At 52.8% G+C, this 19,002-nt stretch overlaps 1 protein-coding gene and 1 long non-coding RNA gene across 5 annotated transcripts in view; one reads left to right on the top strand and one right to left on the bottom strand.

The window, feature by feature from the left end:
• Nucleotides 1-8,341, bottom strand: part of CTDSPL (CTD small phosphatase like) — a 141,110-nt gene extending 132,769 nt beyond the window's left edge. The window contains 3 exon segments of the mRNA XM_064277484.1: nucleotides 8,028-8,187; nucleotides 8,190-8,297; nucleotides 8,300-8,341. Coding sequence (XP_064133554.1) covers nucleotides 8,028-8,187; nucleotides 8,190-8,297; nucleotides 8,300-8,341 — 310 coding nt within the window.
• Nucleotides 8,342-9,420: 1,079 nt separating this feature from the next.
• Nucleotides 9,421-17,768, top strand: LOC104846390 (uncharacterized). 4 transcript variants are annotated; one of them, XR_010319612.1, is made up of 4 exons: nucleotides 9,421-9,573; nucleotides 12,399-12,646; nucleotides 14,997-15,114; nucleotides 15,250-17,768. It is a non-coding gene; the product is annotated as an uncharacterized LOC104846390 (long non-coding RNA). The 4 variants fall into 4 exon arrangements; XR_010319611.1 differs by having other exon boundaries at nucleotides 9,422-9,581; XR_010319613.1 differs by having other exon boundaries at nucleotides 9,425-9,581; nucleotides 12,541-12,646.
• The last annotated feature ends 1,234 nt before the right edge of the window (nucleotides 17,769-19,002 follow it).

Genomic DNA, 19,002 nt, shown 5'->3' with positions numbered 1-19,002 from the left:
TCCATCCACTTGTGGTATTTCTGTTATAGCAGCACTAGATGACTAACACAACTACTAACTAAAAAGGCGGCAGTTCAGATCTACCAGCTGCTCCCTGGAAACCCTATGGGCCAGTTCTACTCTGTCCTATAGGGTCACTATGAGTTGGAATCAACCCAACAGCAAGGGGTTTGGTTTTCTGGTTTTTATGCATGGGTACACACGTATGTGGAAACCCTGGTGGTGTAGTGGTTAAGCACTACAGCTGCTAGCCAAAAGGTGGGCAGTTTGAATCTACTAGTTGCTCCTTGGAAACCCTATGGGGCAGTTATACTCTGTCCTATAGGTTCGCTATTTCAAATCACGCGGTATCCCCTTGTTCTGTTTGAATGACTGCCATTCAGTCTATGTACCTGACTACCACGGGTGACCCTGCTGGTATCTGAAATCCGGTGGCACAGCTTCCTGCATTGCAGCAATACATAAGCCACCACAGTAGGACAAACTGACAGATAAAAGGTGGAGTAAAACCTAGTATTAAATTAAACACTTTTGCTCTGAGAAAGACCCTGTTAAGAGGATGAAAACACAAGCTATAGAGCGGGAGCAAGCAATCGCAAACTACATATCTGACAAAAGGCTAATAAGAACTCTCAAAACTCAACAGTAAAAAAAAAAAAAAAAAAACCCAAACAATACAATTAGAATATGGGCAAAAGACACGAAGAGACATTTCATCAAAGAGGATATAAAGAAAAATAAAAACACGAAAAGGTGGTCAACATCAAAGCAAACCAAACCCAGTGCCGTCGAGTCAATTTCGACTCATAGCGACCCTACAGGACAGAGTAGAACTGCCCCATAGAGTTTTCAAGGAGCGCACCTGGCGGATTCGAACTGCTGACCCTTTGGTTAGCAGCCGTAGCACTTTACCACTACGCCACCAGGGCTTCCATGGTCAACATCATTAGCTATTAAACTCCTGTTGTCGTTGAGTCGATTCCAACTCATAGTGACCCTATAGGGAAGTGTGAATTAAAACCAAAATGAGATACCACTAGACACCTGTAAGAATGGCTAATATAAAAAAAATTGCGCCAATACCAAATGCTGATGAGGATGCAGGGAAATGGGGTCACTCACACAGTGGTGGTGGGAAGTAAAATGGCACATCTACTCGGGAAAATGGTTTGGTAGTTTCTTAAAAACACTAGACACGCAACTACTATATGATCTGCCAGATACATTCCTGGGCATTTACCCTAGAGAAATAAACACTTATGTCCAAACAAAAACCTGTACACCAATATCTGTAGCAGCTTATTCGTAATAGCCAAAAACCTAGGAACAACCCAGATGCCCTTTAAAAGGTGAATGGTTAGACAAACTGTAGTCTATTCATATCATGAAATACTACTCGACAATAAAAAAAAAGGACAAACTAGTGATACACAAAACAACCTGGATGAATTGCCAGAGAATTACGCTATATGAAAAAAACCAATTCCAAAAGATCACATACTGACCTTTTTCCTGAAACGATAAAATTTTAGAAATGGAGAGCAGACTAATGGTTACCATGAATTATGGAAGAAATTGGGGATGGGAGGGAAGTGGTGACGGCCATCAAAGGGCATGTCTTAGGCTGAGTCCTCTAGAGAAGCAAAATCAGCGAAGCGTATATATGTATGTGTATAGATATATACACACACACACACACACACTGATGGAAATTTATCTTAAAAAAATGGCTCACACAGTTGTAGAGGCTGGGCAAGTTCCAAGTCCATGGGTCGGGCATCAGGCTGGAGGCTTCTCCTGACTCATGTAACCACAGGGGCTGAAGAACGCAAAATTGGCAGGTCAGATGGCAGTCCACTGACTCATGGGCTGCGGAAGCTGACGAATCCTGAGATGAGCAGGCAATAGGACAGGATGGTGGCTCAAGTCCCAAAAACCAGAGGTCCCATGATGATGAGCCAGATGGAGGATTTAAGCAAGCTTTTCTAGAACATCCATGTATGTATTGGATGCAGGCCACACCCTCCAGGACATTCCCCTTACAACTGATTGGCTGATCACAACAGATCACATTACGGAAGATGATTACATGATTATCTAACTGCCAAACCACTGAAAATCATGGCCTAGTCAAGTGGGCACACAACCTTAACCACCACAGGGCTCATGAAGGATCTTTGTGGCCATGGGATTTTTCTGTGTCTTGACTATCAGTGCCCATATCCTGGTTATGATACTGTACTACAGTTTTGCAAGATATTATCATTGGGGAGGGAAATGGGTACAAGGTACAGGGATCTCTCTGTAGGATTTTTTACAACTGCATGCTAATACATAATTACCTTTTAAAAAGCTTAATTAAAAAAGTCAACTGAAATCTAGTTCAAATCTGTTCACATCTGTCATCTGAAATAATTACTGCTTCCAACAGAATTCTCTGCTATAATTTTTTTAGCAGCCCAAAGGTTTAACATTTCTGAGTTAAACTGAAGTGTTGCAAACATTTGGAGGAAACATACCTAGCATCCTGGGCCAAAATATCTGCCAAAACAAATGCCTGCAGAAAATCATCAAGGGACATGCGTCAGCTTACAGAATAACCATTTAGCTAAAGCTGGTATGTTTCTGTTGATAAAGCATATTACCTGAGAGATTTTTGCTTGTTTGTTTGTTTTATTACTGTTCAGTTGCCTTAAATTATTTCTTTCCCCCCAAAGAGCTATGGAAAATTTCATTTCTTTTTTTCTATTCAAAAAGTGCATATGTAAAACACAAACATATTTTCGTTAATATTTGAACAAAAAGGCAAAGGTGCCCCTTCACTTTTCATTCCAGCTCCCTCCCCCAGAGAAACTCATTGTTGTCAGTTTGAAGTATTTCCTTGCAGATTTTTTGGTGCGTCTTTCTAGACGTACACACAGTTTTGTGTGTGTGTGTGTGTGAATTTTTTTTTAAACAAAGTTAGGTTCATACTGTTTACACTGTTCTTCGAATTTCTTTTTTTTTCTCACTTTAAAATTTCCATGTCAGTATGTTTTTGTTTAGAGGTAATATAAGTCATTCTTTTCAAGTACCATGCAGTATTCTATGGTATTGATGTGAATATACAATCACCTTTAAAAAGGCTTAATTAAAAAAATTAAGTGAAACCATTCATATCTGTTCACATCTTCTATTAACTGACATGTAGGATGTTTCTCACCATTACTTAGCCATCGGCAAAAATCTCTGTACGTTTTTATTCGAGCACAAACGAGAATATTTCTCTAGGGTAGAGGCTTGGAAGTAGACCTGGGACTCTGAAGGTGTGGCCAGCACTGTGGATTGACAAACCAACACCTGTTCCCACCCGTTTTCTCTCCCCTCCCATCTCCCACTACAAAGGCTGGAAAAGCTGGACACTCACTTTGTTAGATTTGTGGCAGCTAGAGGAGGCGATGTGACCTAGTTTGGCCAATTAAACAGCAGCAGAAGTTTGCCTGAGTGGCGGGTGGAGGGTTTCTAGGGATGTTTTCGCTGTCCAGGTAAAAGGGACAGACATGACTGGCACTGTCCCTTTTTTCTGGCCTCAATGTGGATGTGGTGTTTGGAGAGGTGGCAGCCACGTTACGACATGAGGGAAAGCCAAGAGACTCACAGTGGTGTTGGCCCTGATACGGCGAGCTGCTGAACCAAAGCCAGCTGCAGCCTATCGCCAAACTGCTTGTTATGTGAGAAGAACAAACTCCTACTGGGTTAAGCCACATAAGTCTGGTTTTCTGTTACTTGCAGCCAAATGCGTTCCTAACTAATTCAGAACTACATCACTCTCCAAAGAGTCTGTACGCACTTTACTCTGTCACAAAAGTTATTTTTCCAATACCTTTACCTAATTTCAGTCATTTAAATGTTTTACCAAGTTAATTCATGAAAACGTTTCATATGAAATGGAACATCATTTCATACATCTATTGGCCATTCAGATTTCCTGTTTTGTTCATATCTCTTGTCCACTTTTCTACTGTTGTTTGACTTTTTCTTATTGATTTGTAAGAAGAAATTTTCAGTAGCCAAGCAGGCTGACTTAAACTCACAGAGACATCTGTCTCTGCATCTTTATGGTATCAATCAAATCAAACACAACTGTAAGAAATAAACCTTACTTTACAGGCCAGGCTGACAGTAAGTCACCCCTGAATGGTGCACCACCCTGTGGTAATTTGTCAAGAAGTAATTTAACCCAAGTCAAATACCACGGCCCATTCTTGGCACTTCTTTTGCAAATCTACACCTAAAAAAATGTTTACGGGTTAGTGATGTGCTGGTGAACCAGGCAGTCTTTAACGTACACCCTCTCATTTAAACCCTCAAATTGAACCCAAGAGCCGATCGTGATCGTTCCTATTCTACAGAATAAATGAGGAAAACAAACTCTGAAAACCACCACTTTCTTTCCTACCAAAAAAAAACTTAAAACATCCCAGGTCCAATATTTAAAAACAAAACGAGTATGCACTCATCTCAACTTAAAACGATGTAACGTAGCTTGTGCCTATCTAAGATGTGAACGTGCTCCACCTAGAAACACCGCTGAACTTGTTGAGTGGATGATGAGCCTTAAGACCTTGTTCCAAAGTCTGGCTCCCAAGTTTATTGCCGCGCTGTCCTTCACCAAAACTATTTTCACGTTTTAAAGTGAAAAACCAAATTGAGAAAGATTTTAATACTTCAGCAAGAAGGACCTACTGGCCAGACACCCCACCCCAGAGGAGCAGGTAAAGAATTCCTTTAACAAACAACCAATCCGACGCTGGAAAACAAAGAGAACAGGCTGTTAAAGATAATAAAAGATTGGCCCGGAAACAATGCAAACAACTTGAGTAACACAAGCACCATCCTTGAGTATTTGCACATGGTTTGGATAGACCGACTCTTTACTTCAAAAATCTCAGCAGCTCCCGTACAGAGGGGGAAACAAACGTAAAACAAAATTCAAATTCACAAGAAAAGACCAGGCTGGCAGAGACTGGAGGTGCCCCCAAAGACTCTGGCCCCAGACACCCTGCTAACTCAGAACTGAAGCCGCTCCCAGAGTCCACCTTTCAGCCAACGATCAGACAGGCCTATAAAACAATAACACACGAGAGGAACGTGCTTCTCAGTTCAATCAAGTACACGGGACCAAACGGCCAACACCTGCCCAAACGCAGACGAGAAGGCAGAAAGGGACAGGAAAACTGGACAAATGGACACAGAGAGCCCGGGTGGAAAGGGAAAGGGGGAGAGTGCCGACACATTGCTGGGGTTGCAACCAATATCACAACCCAATTTGTGTACACATTTTTGAATGAGAAACTAATTTGCGCTATAAACTTTCACTTAAAACAATAATTTTTTTTAAAAAGGGATGTGGAAATTTAATTGGAAATAATAAATAATGGATGTCTTAAAAAAAAAAAAACAAAACCTAGCAACTACAGGAAAAGGGAAAGTAGGCAGGCGTGGCCCCTGCTCCTGGGGTGGGGGAGGGAAGGCAAGAGGCTGAGGCTCTGACAAGTATTTCCCTGCTTCGCACCACACCTTGCCTAACCCGAGCCCACCTTGCCTACCCGAGCTGTGGGTTCTCTGTCAGACAAAGCACTCAGTCCACAGCGGGTGAGGAGCACCTGGCATCAAACCTTGCTGGTGCCTCCTACCAACCCTCCCTGCGGGCGTATGCCCAGCCCAGAACCCAACAGCCAGGGCCCCACAGCAGACACACACGCCAGATCACCTGGGGGCTGGCCACGTGGGCCCCACCTGGAGAAGCACCCTCTTGCCTGGGAGAGTCTGAATTCTAATCTTCCATAAAAGAAAGCAACTCCATTTATTGCCTACGGAAGCAGAGGTGGGTGGACAAACTCCCAGCCTGAGGGAACCTCTCCGGCTCCTTGCGTTTTCCTGCTGGGCCTGTTCAGTAGTCCCTGCTCAGAGAGAGGTAACCGAGGGCCCCCTGCTCAGCAAAGGCTGCATGTCTCACCTACTGCCACGGCGAGGGCACAGAAACAAACAGACTCCTCCCCAAAGTTGGCTATGGCCAGGCCAAGCCTGGGGAGGACAGGCTGCTCCTGACCTCAGTCCAGGTGTTTGTAAGGCGCACGGCAGAAAAGGTGAGGCAAGCTTTAGTTACCAAAGCAGCCAGGTTCTAGAGTCTTTGGCCCTTCAGTCAGCACAAGCCTCAGGACTATGGATGGATGGTCGGCAGGGCACACGAGAGTCGTGGACATCCAGTCTCAGCAGCAGAGACATGAAGAAAAAGGGCCCGAAGGAAACAGGAGTACCAAGGGCCAAAATGTACCACAATCAAACCAGTTGCTACTGCACAGTGCCTGCTCAGGCCTTGTCCAGCTCTCTGGGGCTGGATACTGCTGGACCCCAAGGACTCCTTGAGTTGGAACAGGGCCCTAAAAGGCCAGGCCTTGTCCAGCTCTCTGGGGCTGGATACTGCTGGACCCCAAGGACTCCTTGAGTTGGAACAGGGCCCTAAAAGGCCGGGCCTTGTCCAGCTCTCTGGGGCTGGATACTGCCGGACCCCAAGGACTCCTTGAGTTGGAACAGGGCCCTAAAAGGCCGGGCCTTGTCCAGCTCCCTGGCGCTGGATACTGCTGGACCCCAAGGACTCCTTGAGTTAGAACAGGGCCCTAAAAGGCCAGGCCTTGCAGGTCATCCCAGCAGGCTGGACACCTTGAGAGCCAAGAGGGAGAAGTGTGATCGCTCGGCGCTGTCCCACCCCAGCACACACACTCCAATGCTTGCACAACGAACTAAAGCAGGCGGCCTCACTGTCTCGTGCACACATACCACACAGGCAGGCACACAAATCTGCACACACAGACTCTAGGTCAGGCACACAGACCCACACATGGCCGTCCTGTGAGTGGGTACACACAGACATACATCCTCCCAGTCAATGGACACAACACAACCTGCCAACTGAGTGGTGTGGACACAGAATTATACACACATAAACACAAACTCTCTGTGAGAAGTGAACAAACATGCAGCCTCCTTGCAGGCACACACACCCACACAGTCCACAACCTCTCACTCAGGTACATACACAAACTCACAGCCTGTCAGACTCACAACTTCTCTGCTAGGTGTACGCACATCCTCACAACCTGTGTGTACAAACATACACACACACAACATATCAAGCGTATACGCAATCATAACCCATCAGGGTCACACACATAACCTCGCAGGCACTCAACACACATCTGTTAGATGCACATGCATCCCTGCAATCTCTGTCGGTGTGCACACACACACACATTCACAACTTCTCTGTCAGTGTACCCACAAAGACACACAAACCTCCGTGTTGGCACATGCACACACACTCACATTATTTTAGTCGGCACACACACTTAAGCTCCTCTAGCAGGCACACTCCCACCCCATGCGCCCTCTCAGCCAAGTGCCCACACACCCCCACCCTATGCACCCTCTCCACCAAGTGCACACACACCCCTGCCCCACGCACCCTCTCCAACTGCACACACACCCCCACCCCACGCACCCTCGCTGCCAAGCGCACACACACCCTCACCCTCTCCAAGTGCACACACACCCCCGCCCAACGCACCCTCTCGGCCAAGTGCACACACACCCCCGCCCCACGCACCGTCGCCGCCAAGTGCACACACACGCCCGCCCCACGCACCCTCGCCGCCAAGTGCACACACACCCCCGCCCCACGCACCCTCTCGGCCAAGTGCACACACACCCCCGCCCCACGCACCCTCGCCGCCAAGTGCACACACACCCCCGCCCCACGCACCCTCTCGGCCAAGTGCACACACACCCTCGCCCCACGCACCCTCTCCAAGTGCACACACGCCCCCGCCCCACGCACCCTCTCCAAGTGCACACACGCCCCCGCCCCACGCATCCTCTCCGTCGGGCGCAGCCCCCACCCCAGGGCCGCGCGAGCGCACGGCCGCAAACTCCGGAACGCGGGTGTGCACAGCCCCGGCCCGTAGCCGCCTGCCCGCGCCCCTCCTTACCTTTCTCGGAGGCGCCCGACGCCCGGGCCTCGTCCTCCTTGGGGTTGGTCACCTGCGTGATGATGGCCGGGCAGTCCATGGGTGCGTGACGCGGCGGCCGCCCGCGGGCCCGGCCCCCCGCAAGCCAGACGCGCGGGGGCGCGGCGCGGGGGGCGCGCGGGGCCGCGGGCCCGGGGGGCGCTCGCCGCCGCCGCCGCCGCCTGGGCGCGCCCGCCGCCCGGCCCCGCGCTTTGGGAGAGGCGGCCCGGGCCCGCGCTCCCGCCGCCGCCGCCGCCGCCGCCGCTGGGCTGGAGCAGCCGCCGCCTCGTCAGCATGAACCCCGGCGCCGCGCCCGGGAGAGCCGCGCACGGACGGGGAGGCGGAGCGGGAGGCCGGGCCGCGGGAAGCGGTGTGTGCGGGCGGGCGGGCGCGCGGGCGGCGAGGGCAGGAGCGAGGAGCGAGGCGGGAGAGGAAGGAGGGCGGGCGGCCGGGTGGGTGTGTCCCGCCGGGGACGGCCTCCGCCACCGCCCCGTGGGGAGAGGGGTGCGGGGCGAGGGGGCGCCCCCGCGCGGGGCTGGGGAGCGGGGTGAGGGGCTCCGGGGGCGTTCCGGGTGGACGTGAGGGGCCCGGGGCACCCCGGAAAGTGAGTGGGTGGGGGCTGGGACACGAAGGGTGCGGGGCGAGGAGGGCGCCCCCACGCGGCTGGGGGCCGGGGCGAGGGGCGCCGGGGGCGCTCCGGGTGGACGTGAGGGGCCCGGGGCACCCCGGAAAGTGAGTGGGTGGGGGCTGTGACACGAGGGGTGCGGGGCAAGGAGGGCGCCCCCACGCGGCTGGGGACTGGGGTGAGGGACTCCGGGGGCGTTCCGGGTGGACGTGAGGGGCCCCGGGGCACCCCGGAAAGTGAGTGGGTGGGGGCTGTGACACGAGGGGTACGGGGCGAGGGGGGCGCCCCCACGCGGCTGGGGACCGGGGCGAGGGGCGCCGGGGGCGCTCCGGGTGGACGGGAGGGGCCCGGGGCACCCCGGAAAGTGAGTGGGTGGGGGCTGTGACACGAGGGGTGCGGGGCGAGGAAAGCGCCCCCACGCGGCTGGGGACCGGGGCGAGGGGCGCCGGGGGCGTTCCGGGTGGACGGGAGGGGCCCGGGGCACCCCGGAAAGTGAGTGGGTGGGGGCTGTGACACGAGGGGTACGGGGCGAGGGGGGCGCCCCCACGCGGCTGGGGACTGGGGTGAGGGGCGCCCCCGCGCGGGGCTGGGGACGCTCCGGGTGGACGTGAGGGGCCCGGGGCACCCCGGAAAGTGAGTGGGTGCGGGGCGAGGAGGGGCGTCTGCGGCCGGGACGGGGCCTGCGGTGCCCGCGTGCGGGGCTCTGGGGCGGGGAGTCGGGGTCGGGGGGCCGGGCCCTGGACACTTATTTCCGGGCTCTGCAGCCGGGCGCCGCGGAGGCCCGAGCCCGCAGGAACGGTGCTCGTGAAGGACAGCCGGCGCTGCCAGGCCTGGAGCGGGGCCCGGAGCAGGGACCGTACCCGGTCAGAGGTGGTGAAAGGCACGTGAGACTGTGCACCACAGGTGAGCAGGTAAGCACAGGTACGCCCCTGCCTGCCGGGCGCGCCGCTTAACCCGCCCCGGGCCAGCCAGCCGGCCAGCCAGCCTGCGAGGAGGCAGCCCGCCGCGCCCGCGCCTCCTGCCTGGGACTCGGAGGCCACGCTCGCGGCTCCGTCCGCCAGGGGGCGGGGCGGGGAGGGGCCGAGTCGGGGGCGGGGCCATCGTGCGCGCTCTCCTGCAATCGGCAACCCCGGGAGGGCCTGTGGGGCGTGACGTAGGTGGGCGTGCCCGGTCCCGGGGCGGAGCCAAGGCGGGGGTGGGGCCATCGTGCGCGCTCTCCTGTAATCGGCAGCCTCGGGAGGGGTTTCCGGGGCGTGACGTAGGTGGGCGGGGCCACCGCGCGCGCTCTCCTGCAATCGGCAGCCTCGGGCGGGCCTGTGGGGCGTGACGTAGTGGGCGGGGCCTGGTGGGCGGGCGGAGGCCGCAGCGCCGCGCCCCGCCCCCGCCCGGCTGCGCGCGCACCGCCGGCCTCCCAGGCTCCTGCACGCAGTCTCTGGCTTCCTGGAGGGGCGGCCGAGAGGGCTGTTTCCCCCACGTTCTGGAGCCGGGAGCTGCGTGCAGCCAGGTGGTGCGTGCACCGGGGAAGCCAGCGACCCTTTCCAGAGTCTGAAAGTACACACGGAAGCGTCCCTGCGAGAGGCGGCGCGCAGGCCTGGCTGCCCTGTGCAGCTGGGCAGCCTCTTGGGGGTCCCAGTGTGGGAGACAGCCCCAGAAGGGGGTCCCGGTGTGGGGGACAGCCCCAGACGGGGGTCCCGGTGTGGGGGACAGCCCCAGAAGGGGGTCCCGGTGTGGGGGACAGCCCCAGAAGGGGGTCCCTTGTGGGGTCAGCTCCAGAACAGGGCGCCTGTGGCCCGGGCAGGTGGGAAGGCACTTAGGGAAACCGCTGTAAGAAGGTTCTCGCTCGACGAGAGAGGGGCGTTTTGCCCCCAAATCCAGGGCGTCAGTGACAGCCTGGCTCTGAGTGTGGGTGGCGCTTGGTGCCCGCTGCCCTTGGGGTGTCTGTGTGTGAAGCTGCCGCTCTTCTCATGACACCTTTGGGTCCTGGTGAATCCAATGGGGCAACCTAGCCTTGAGCGTAGAAGCGAAGTGCCCGTTTGGTCGGGAAGGCAAGCTGTGGTGCAGGTGGCCCAGGCTCCCGGTGTGCCAGGCTGACTTTCCCAAGCACAGATCACATCAGGGCCATGGCACCCGGCACCCAGCACCCAGGAGTGCCCTTGTCCCCACTTGTAATGCTCTTCACATTTGGTATGAGACTGCCTGGTTCGTGGCACAGGGCCCCCGAGAACTCAAATATTTCTGAATTCACTTGAAATGGCCTGCTAAATCTTGAGGGATGGGAGATGAATCTTCTAGAGAGAGTTGTGGGGAGGGTGTTGGTTCTGCACAGCCACAGTGCTGCAGTTCTTGGTAAGTACCCACAGAGACAGCATCCTTGCTGCCTACTGACGAAGCATCCCATGTGCTGCTTCCACCAGGGCAAGGTGATGGGGCTTTTGGACTCCCTGATTTGCAAGCTCGACGCCTGGGTCCCTTTTGGGGGAGAGCTCCAGAGGCTCTGCTCTGGTAACTGAGGCTGGAGGGGGCTCAGAGCTCAGGAACCCAGGGCCTCAGGAAGTGACTTTTGTACACCATGTATATCTCCCGTTCGGCCTCCCCTGGGACAGGGACTCCCCAGGAACTTCTAGTAACAATTTTCTCTTACCTGCATCCTCCACCATTCTCAGCTTCCTGAGATTACCTTAAAAAAAGAAACAAAAAGCAAAACAACAAACAATGAAACTGCTTTCAGCCAGGTCTTTGTCTCAGGCTTAAGGAAGGAACAGCTGCTGTTTTTGAAGTCCGTCTTCCTCTCTATATTCTGTTCGTTTAAAGTTTCAACTTATTTCATAAGTATTAATAGAAATTAAAAAAAAACCTACCAATAGCCTCACAACCCTCCTTAAATCAATGTCAATGTTCCCCCATTTGTAAACCAGAAAAAGGTATGGGGGCTTTGCTCTGGAAACTGTGGGAATGACGTAGTCAGATGTGTGTTCAGTAAGTTCACCCTGACTAACAAGCTGGGTGAGGGGCAGTAAGGGAGGCAGGAAACCCACGGGAGATCTTGAGTTAATCCAGAAGAGAGGTGATGGTGGTCGTGGGGACCTAGGGGATAGACAGAGTCCAGATACATTTCAGAAGGACAATGGTCAAGTGTCACCTATGGGTTGGGCTTGAGGGATGAGCAAAGCCTCCGAGTTTCTGACTTGGGGGCCCAGGCAGAGTATTCAGTACCGTCTGAGGTGCTCTCTGGATCCACCCTTTCTGTCCTGTCTCATTCCTGCTCACTGTCTTTGAATCTCTGCCCTCCAGGCCCTGTTTCTTGGTCTGCTTTGTGTCTTCTCTGTGGGCCTCTCAATCTCACATTTTGTGTGCTTATTACTCAGACTTTGTCTCTGGGTCTCTGTCTCAGTCCCTGCTGTTCTGTGTCCGTCATTCTCTGACTCAGGCTCCACGTGCTTCTGCCTGCGTCTTCTCAGGAGCTGGGCCTGAGGGTGGCAGGACTCTCCTTAGGGAAGGAGTGGATGTAGGAGCTGAGCAGAGATTCCTGGTGTCAGTGGATACAAGCCTGATCCCGCCCACAGGTGCCTCTCTTGGGGTCACCTTGAGACCTGGATGAGTCTCCTTCAGGGAGCAGCCCTTTGCTTCTACTGGGAACCAGCCCTAGTGCATGAAATCGGCTTCAGAGAGGCCTGCTCAGCACAGGCAAGCCAGGACGTGCCACAGAGGTCCTTTTATTTCTTTTCCAGGTATGTATCGGGTGCCTTCAGTGTGCCAGGCTTGGGCCAAATGCAGGAGTCAGGGCACCCGCAAGGGGCTCACAGCCTAAGGGAAGAGGCAAAGGAATGATCAAGGTGGCATCGAGCAGAACTGACGTATTCTTCCTGGTAGTCCAGGGAGAAGTTGAGGCTAACAAAGTCGGTCAGAGCCCTCGGTTTCCCAGGAGGGGAGACTTTCCACCCACAGTGTCCACAGAGAGGACTGTACCCGAGGAACGGTAAGACTAAACGATGGAGAGAGAGGTTGGGGTCCTGAAGGCCGGGTTGAGTTTGGCTTTTAGCCTGTGGGTAATCTGGAGCCAAACGTACTTCCTGAGTAGGGAACAGGCACTGTTAAAGAAAGCAGACCTGTAGGTTGGAGTGAAAAATTCAGACCAGCTTAAGCAACCAAACTCATTGCCGCTGAGTCTATTCCGACCCTATAGGACAGAGTAGAACTGCCCCATAGGGTGTCCAAGGAGTAGCTGGTGGATTTGAATGCCAGCCTTTTGGTTAGCAGCCATCGCTCTTAACCACTGCGCCACCAGGGCTCCGCTTAACAGTGAGAACTGTATCGGCTCATATAACCAAACCATGGAATGGGCCAGTGTAGGGCTGCCTGCGCCAGCGTGGTCTGGGACCAGCACCCTGAAGTAAGGAGGTGGAGACCCCCAGAGGGAGGATGTGAACTCCAGCTGCCCCTCCCTGCGGCCAGGAAGATGAAGGTGTTTGGGGGAAGCCAGAGGGCTTTCTACACCCCAAGACACCGTGCATTCCCCACTCAGATTGCCCTAAGGCATCATTCCTGCGGCTCCCAAACAGCTCATCTTCAACACCCACACTCCAGAGGCACCCTGACCCTCTTTATCAAGACCCCCTGGTCCTTATCACAGATGGATGCTTCGACACCAAATTTCCCTTCCACTGCCCCTGGGGCTCCTAGCCTATTCCCTGTGCTCTCACCCCCAGGATGCACAGCACCCTCCCCACCTACAGATGTTGCACTCCCAAGAACAAGGCCCCAATGGACCAGCCTTCCAGCAGGTGTAGCCTGCCCCCTGGTGGCCACCGTGTGCTGAGGTCCTCTTCATGTGCTCTAGTGGTTAAGAGCTATGGCTGCTGACAAAAAGGTTGGCAGTTCAAATCCACCAGGCGCTCCTTGGAAACCCTACAGGGTAGTTCTGCTCTGTCCTGTAGGGTCACTGTGAGTCGGAATTGACTCAATGGCAGTGGGTTTAGTGGATGTGGAAGGGACCTCTCCTGCTAGCTCCTTGGGCTTAGCTGTGCCCTTCACCTTATTAGGTACTGTTGAGTAGATTCCGACTCATAGTGGCCCTATAGGACAGGGTAGAACTGCCGCATAGGATTTTTAAGGAGCGGCTGGTGAATTTCAGCTGCCGACCTTTTGGTTAGCAGCTGAGCTCTTAACCACTGCGCCACCAGGGCTCCATCTTAGCGGAGGGAGATGAAAAGGTGGAATGGTTGCTGGACGCTGATGAAGGAAGAAAGGTAGTCAGCTGGGGTCCTGAGTACAGAGAGAAAGGGCCCTTGGCCTAAAGTTGGTGCTCGGGGAGTGTTTGGGGGAATTTGAGAGCCAGACACAGCCTAGTCTGAGAAAGATCCCGGGGCCTTGGGGCTGAGATGGGTCCTCGGGGCATCTAGCAACCTCTGTAGGAGGGCATTGCCCGGAAGGGCTGCAGCCTCTCAGTCATTTATGGCATCTGCTTTGCCAGGAGGTGGCCCATGGCAGCTCCTCCCGTTGGCTCCACTCCCACGGGCTAGACCATGGCCAGGTAGGGGAGATATTTCCCTGGGCAGGTCTGGTCACAGACACACATCTTGGCACACACATACATGCTTATTTGTACACAGGCTCATCGACATGCCAGGACACGGCACACACGTGACAACACTGTCTCTGCCCAGGCTGGCTTCTCCCACACTGGTGCTATTTCTGCCTCTCTTCTTTGTCCTCTGGCCCTCCAGGTCCCAACTCTGCCAAGCACTACCTTGCCCCTCCTGCTCCCCTGAAACCCAGCCTCATACCCTCCTGGTCTTCCTGACATTTCTCAGAGCCTTCTTGATACACATGCTCACTCATGTGGGCAATTTCTACTTTTCCTACAAACTTCCCCAGAGGCCTGGGTCCAGAGAGGCCTGGGCTATCTCATTTGGAACAGGGGAAAGAGAGAATATGGAGAAATAAAACAGCATCTCAGCAAATCAGCCTGTCTCCTGACTCCATTCTCTCTCCCGCCAAGGCCCCTTGCACACAGCTCCTTAGTTTCCCTGGGCATGTGTGGTCACACATGTGCTCAGGTGCTCCTGGTGCCCACGGTCCCACTCCCCACATGCACTGCTAAGCCCAGTTCTCAGATGGCTCTCTTAGCCCCAGTGAACCGCTACTGTCTACCCAGTCTCACTGTGATTCCAACTTGGCCCTGGGAAGCAATCCCTGTGATCCACAGCTGAGTGTTGGGCTGGGGTGGGTGGAGAAGAAGGCGTGTAGGGACTGGGCTGAGGAGGCTTTGTCTCAGCTTAAGGAGGCAACAAGCAAGTAGCTTCTTCCCCCGGGCCTTGCTTTTCCAGGCAGGAACATGCAGAAGGTAGACTGTTGCCCAGAAGGCTCTGGAATGAGTGCAAACCAGAAGTGGGCACCTGGCCTGGTCTGAGTGTGGAGATGGGACTGAGGAAGTAAAATTTCCAGGTATTTTGGAACCATTTAAAATTATCCTTAAAATGTTAAAAGCCGAATGTTTTCGAGAATTGAAGATACTAGCCCCATGGATTTGAGCAGACCTTGGGAGTTCATAAAACTGGTTAACATTTACTGTCTCTACAGGTCCCCAGTGGCTGTTGGCAGAAGAAATAAGGGTACAGTCAGCCTTCCTGAGTGCTGACGATACACCAAGCTCTGGCTGTGTCCCCAAGGGTGAGAGGCTCCCTTGACTGCAGAAAATGGAGACTTCTCAAGGAAGGACCACCAGGAGGGCCCCAGAGCAGGGGTCTCTGCCCCATCCTAGGCCTCACAGGAGCTGAGCTCAGACCCTGGCGTGCTTCAGGGATGACCAGCTCCACTGCTCAGAAAACTGAGGTCATTCAGGACCAGGGCCACTTTACACTGGCACACCTGTTACCCAAGGACAAGTTCTTAGTCATGAATGTGACTCAGCTACACCTTCCATCTCTGCTTCTCCTTGGGTCTAACCACTTGTCCCCCTGCTCACAACTCACTAATTTTCATAAGACCCAGCTTAAATTCTAGAGAGAAAGAATCTGTTTGACTTAGTTAATTACCATTACTTAAGTGATATGGCTGTGTAAAAAATTACCCCAAAGCTTAGTGGCTTACAACAAAACCAAAAATGTTTACATTGCTTTTGAATCTGTAATTTGGGCAGGGGTTGGTTAAGAGCTCGGCTGCTCACCAAAAGGTCGGCAGTTCGAATCCACCAGCCACCCCTTGGAAACCTTATGGGGCAGTTCCACTGTCCTATAGGGATGCTATGAGTTGGAATCGGCTTGATGGCAATGGGTTTGGTTTCGGTTTTTGGTAGGGATAGCTCATCTCTGCCTTACATTGTGTCTCCTGGGATGCTTGAAGCCTGTGGGCTAGAATCTTAAGGCTCCCTTTTTCACGTGTTGTAGTTGATGCTGGCTGTTGGCTGACTTAGCTGGGGCTGTTGGCTGGAAAACCTGCATGTGGCCTCTCCAGTGTCTTGGGCTTCCTCACAACATGGTGGCTGGGTTGTAAAAGTGAGTGTCCTCAGAGTGAGAGAGAGAGAGCCAGGTGGAAGTTATATTATATTTTATGATCTAGTCTCAGAAGTTACTGCATTCCGTTCAAGGCAATCACAAAGTCCCACCTCGCTCAGAGGGAGGGGAACCCCTTGATGGATGTGGCAAGGGGCTAGAAAAGCATATGAGTAGAAATATTGCAGTGGCCAGTTTTAGAAAATACTGTCTGTCATGATCATCCTCTCTGTTTGGGCACAGCTCTTCCTGCCAGGCCATCTCACAGGTCACTGGCCAGTCAGTGGCTGGGCTGCTTACAGGTCAGATGTCCAGTCTCATCGCAGTATTGTTCTTGGGTCTGAGCAAGAGGGTCCCTGTGTTCTGGGCACAGTGAGGGCTGAGGGCTGAAACCCACTCGATCTGGGCTCACTGGGCCTCCCTGTCCTCAGGAAGCTAAACCCATAGCTCCAGACTGCCTGTCTATGGGTGTGATGGTTAAGACTGCGTCGTCTTGGCTGGCTCATGATTCTCAGTGTCTTGGCAGTTGTATAACGTTGTGATCATTTCCCTGTTGAAATCTGATATGTGATCACCCCCATGATGGAATCTGCTGAGTGGTACTTGTCGGGGTGGGGCCTGTGGCAGCTCACTGTTCCCTCAGCCATCATCTCTCTGCCCTCCGTCACCAACTTCCTCCCTGTTGCCTTGCCAAGGCTTTTGGCTTGTCCTGGATCCTGCAGCTGGCTCCTGTTCATTAGACCTCTGGTTCTCGGGACTTGACCTATCAGCTTACCTGCCGATCTTGGGCTCACCAGCCCCTGGGGCTACGGGAATCAGGAGAAGCCCTACCCTGATTCATGGACTTGGGATATTCCAGCCTCTACAATTGCGTGAGCTGTTTCCTTGATATAAATCTCTCCCTCTCTTTCTCTCTCTATATATACATTTACACGCTTTACTGGTTTTGTTTCTCTAAAGAACTCAGTCTCAGACAGTGGGACTGTTCTCAGAGAGGTCTGAAGAGATGGAGAGAGATTGCAAGAGAGTAAGACAGATGCCCCATGTTATGCTGTATCTATCACTCCTCTTCCTCCTTGCATGTGCTGTTACTTCTGCCAGGAATAGTGTTCCCTGCCCTTTACTTCCAATAACTCTTCCTGCCTCCTGGGGTCTCCCTGATTAGGGTGCTGTTATGGATTGAATTGTGTTCCCCAAAAATATCTGTCAACTTAGCTGGGCCATGATTCTCGGTATTGTGTGATTGTCCACCATTTTACGTGATTTTCCTATATGTTGTAAATCCTATCACTATCATGTAATAAGATGGATTAGTGGCAGTTTATCGATGAGGTCTATAAGATTAGGTAGTGTCTTAAGCCAATCTCTTTTGAGATATAAAAGAAAAAATCGAGCAGAGAGACATGGGGACCTCATACCACCAAGAAACCATCAGTGGGAGCAGCGTGCCTCTTTGGATCTGAGGTTCTTGTGCTGAGATGCTCCCAGACCAAGGGAAGACGGATGACAAGGACCTTCCTCCAGAGCCTTCCCCTGGAGCCGGCACCCTGAATTCGGACCTCTAGCCTACTAGACTGTGAGAGAATAAACTTTCCTTTGTTAGAGCCATCTGCTTCTGGTATTTCTGTTATAGCAGCACTAGATGAGTAAGACAGGTGCCTTCTCCTCTGTTTAGTTCTCCTGTTCTGTGCGCTCTTTGGCCTTTGGACTTGTTAATCAGGAAAGAGTGGAGAAGGAGAGGGGACACCAATGTCCCCTGGTCAGTCTGCAAACTGATTTCACACGTCCTGGCTCCAGCAGATTGGGCTGCACCATCCACGTCCTGTGCGGGGCCCTGAGGAGGCCCTGCTGCTTACCTGGTCTCTCCTTCCTAGCAGAAAGCCCGACATGCCAAGGACAACACTTCCTTTCCAATATTGAAATGCATTTTTCTTCCTTCATAATTTTGTTTATTCAGCTTTAAAGTTTTTCTTTTCCACTCACTTACAGAAGCTTATCTTGTCTTCAGCAGCAGGATCCTGAAAGATAGATACCCCTCTAGCACTGTCTGTGGCTGAGACAGAACTCAGGAAGCAAAACTGCTTGACCCTTTCCAATGGTGGAGCCCCGGTGGCGCAGTGGTTAAGAACTCGGCTGCTAACCAAAAGGTCAGCAGTTAAATCCACCAGCCACTCTTGGAAACCCTATGGGGGGCAGTTCCACCCTGTCCTATGGGGTTGCTAATGAGTCTTCCTCCAATCCTGATGCCACATTCTTCTTCATACAGTCCAGCTTCTCGGATTATTTGCTCAGCATACACATTGAATAAGTGTGGTGAAAGGATACAAACCTGATGCACACCTTTCCCGATTTTGAGCCGTGCAGTATCCCCTGTTTATATAGTAACTCTTAACACTAAAGTGACAGAAGAGGAGGCCATCAGACCCTCGAGACCACAACTCTCCAGTCAGGACATGCTGTGTGGTCAACTGTGATGGAAATTCAAGCTCACTCTCTGGATTTTCATCTGCCATTGCTAGAAGATGATACGTTGTGTTCATTCTATTTTGACAGAAAAGGCACTGAAATATACTTCTGTCCCTACCACCTTACAGTTGACAGACCTGAGAGCACTTTACAAAATGACAGTCAGTAAACCACGTTGCCCCGGAGAGAAACAGAGCAAATTCCAAGGTGGAATGATGACACCCGTGCCCCAGAGGATGACCCCCCCAAATGCTTCCTGACAAAACAGTGAAACATTTCAGCTGATGAAATCTTCACTGGGAGTTTAGCAAGGAGATAATTTATCACGTAACTGTAGATTCTAGAATAATAGAGGGCAAGACCTAAAATAATGAAA

Source organism: Loxodonta africana, chromosome 27 (assembly GCF_030014295.1).
Source record: "Loxodonta africana isolate mLoxAfr1 chromosome 27, mLoxAfr1.hap2, whole genome shotgun sequence".
Lineage (NCBI taxonomy): Eukaryota > Metazoa > Chordata > Mammalia > Proboscidea > Elephantidae > Loxodonta > Loxodonta africana.
This window is presented reverse-complemented; position numbering and strand designations above follow the sequence as displayed.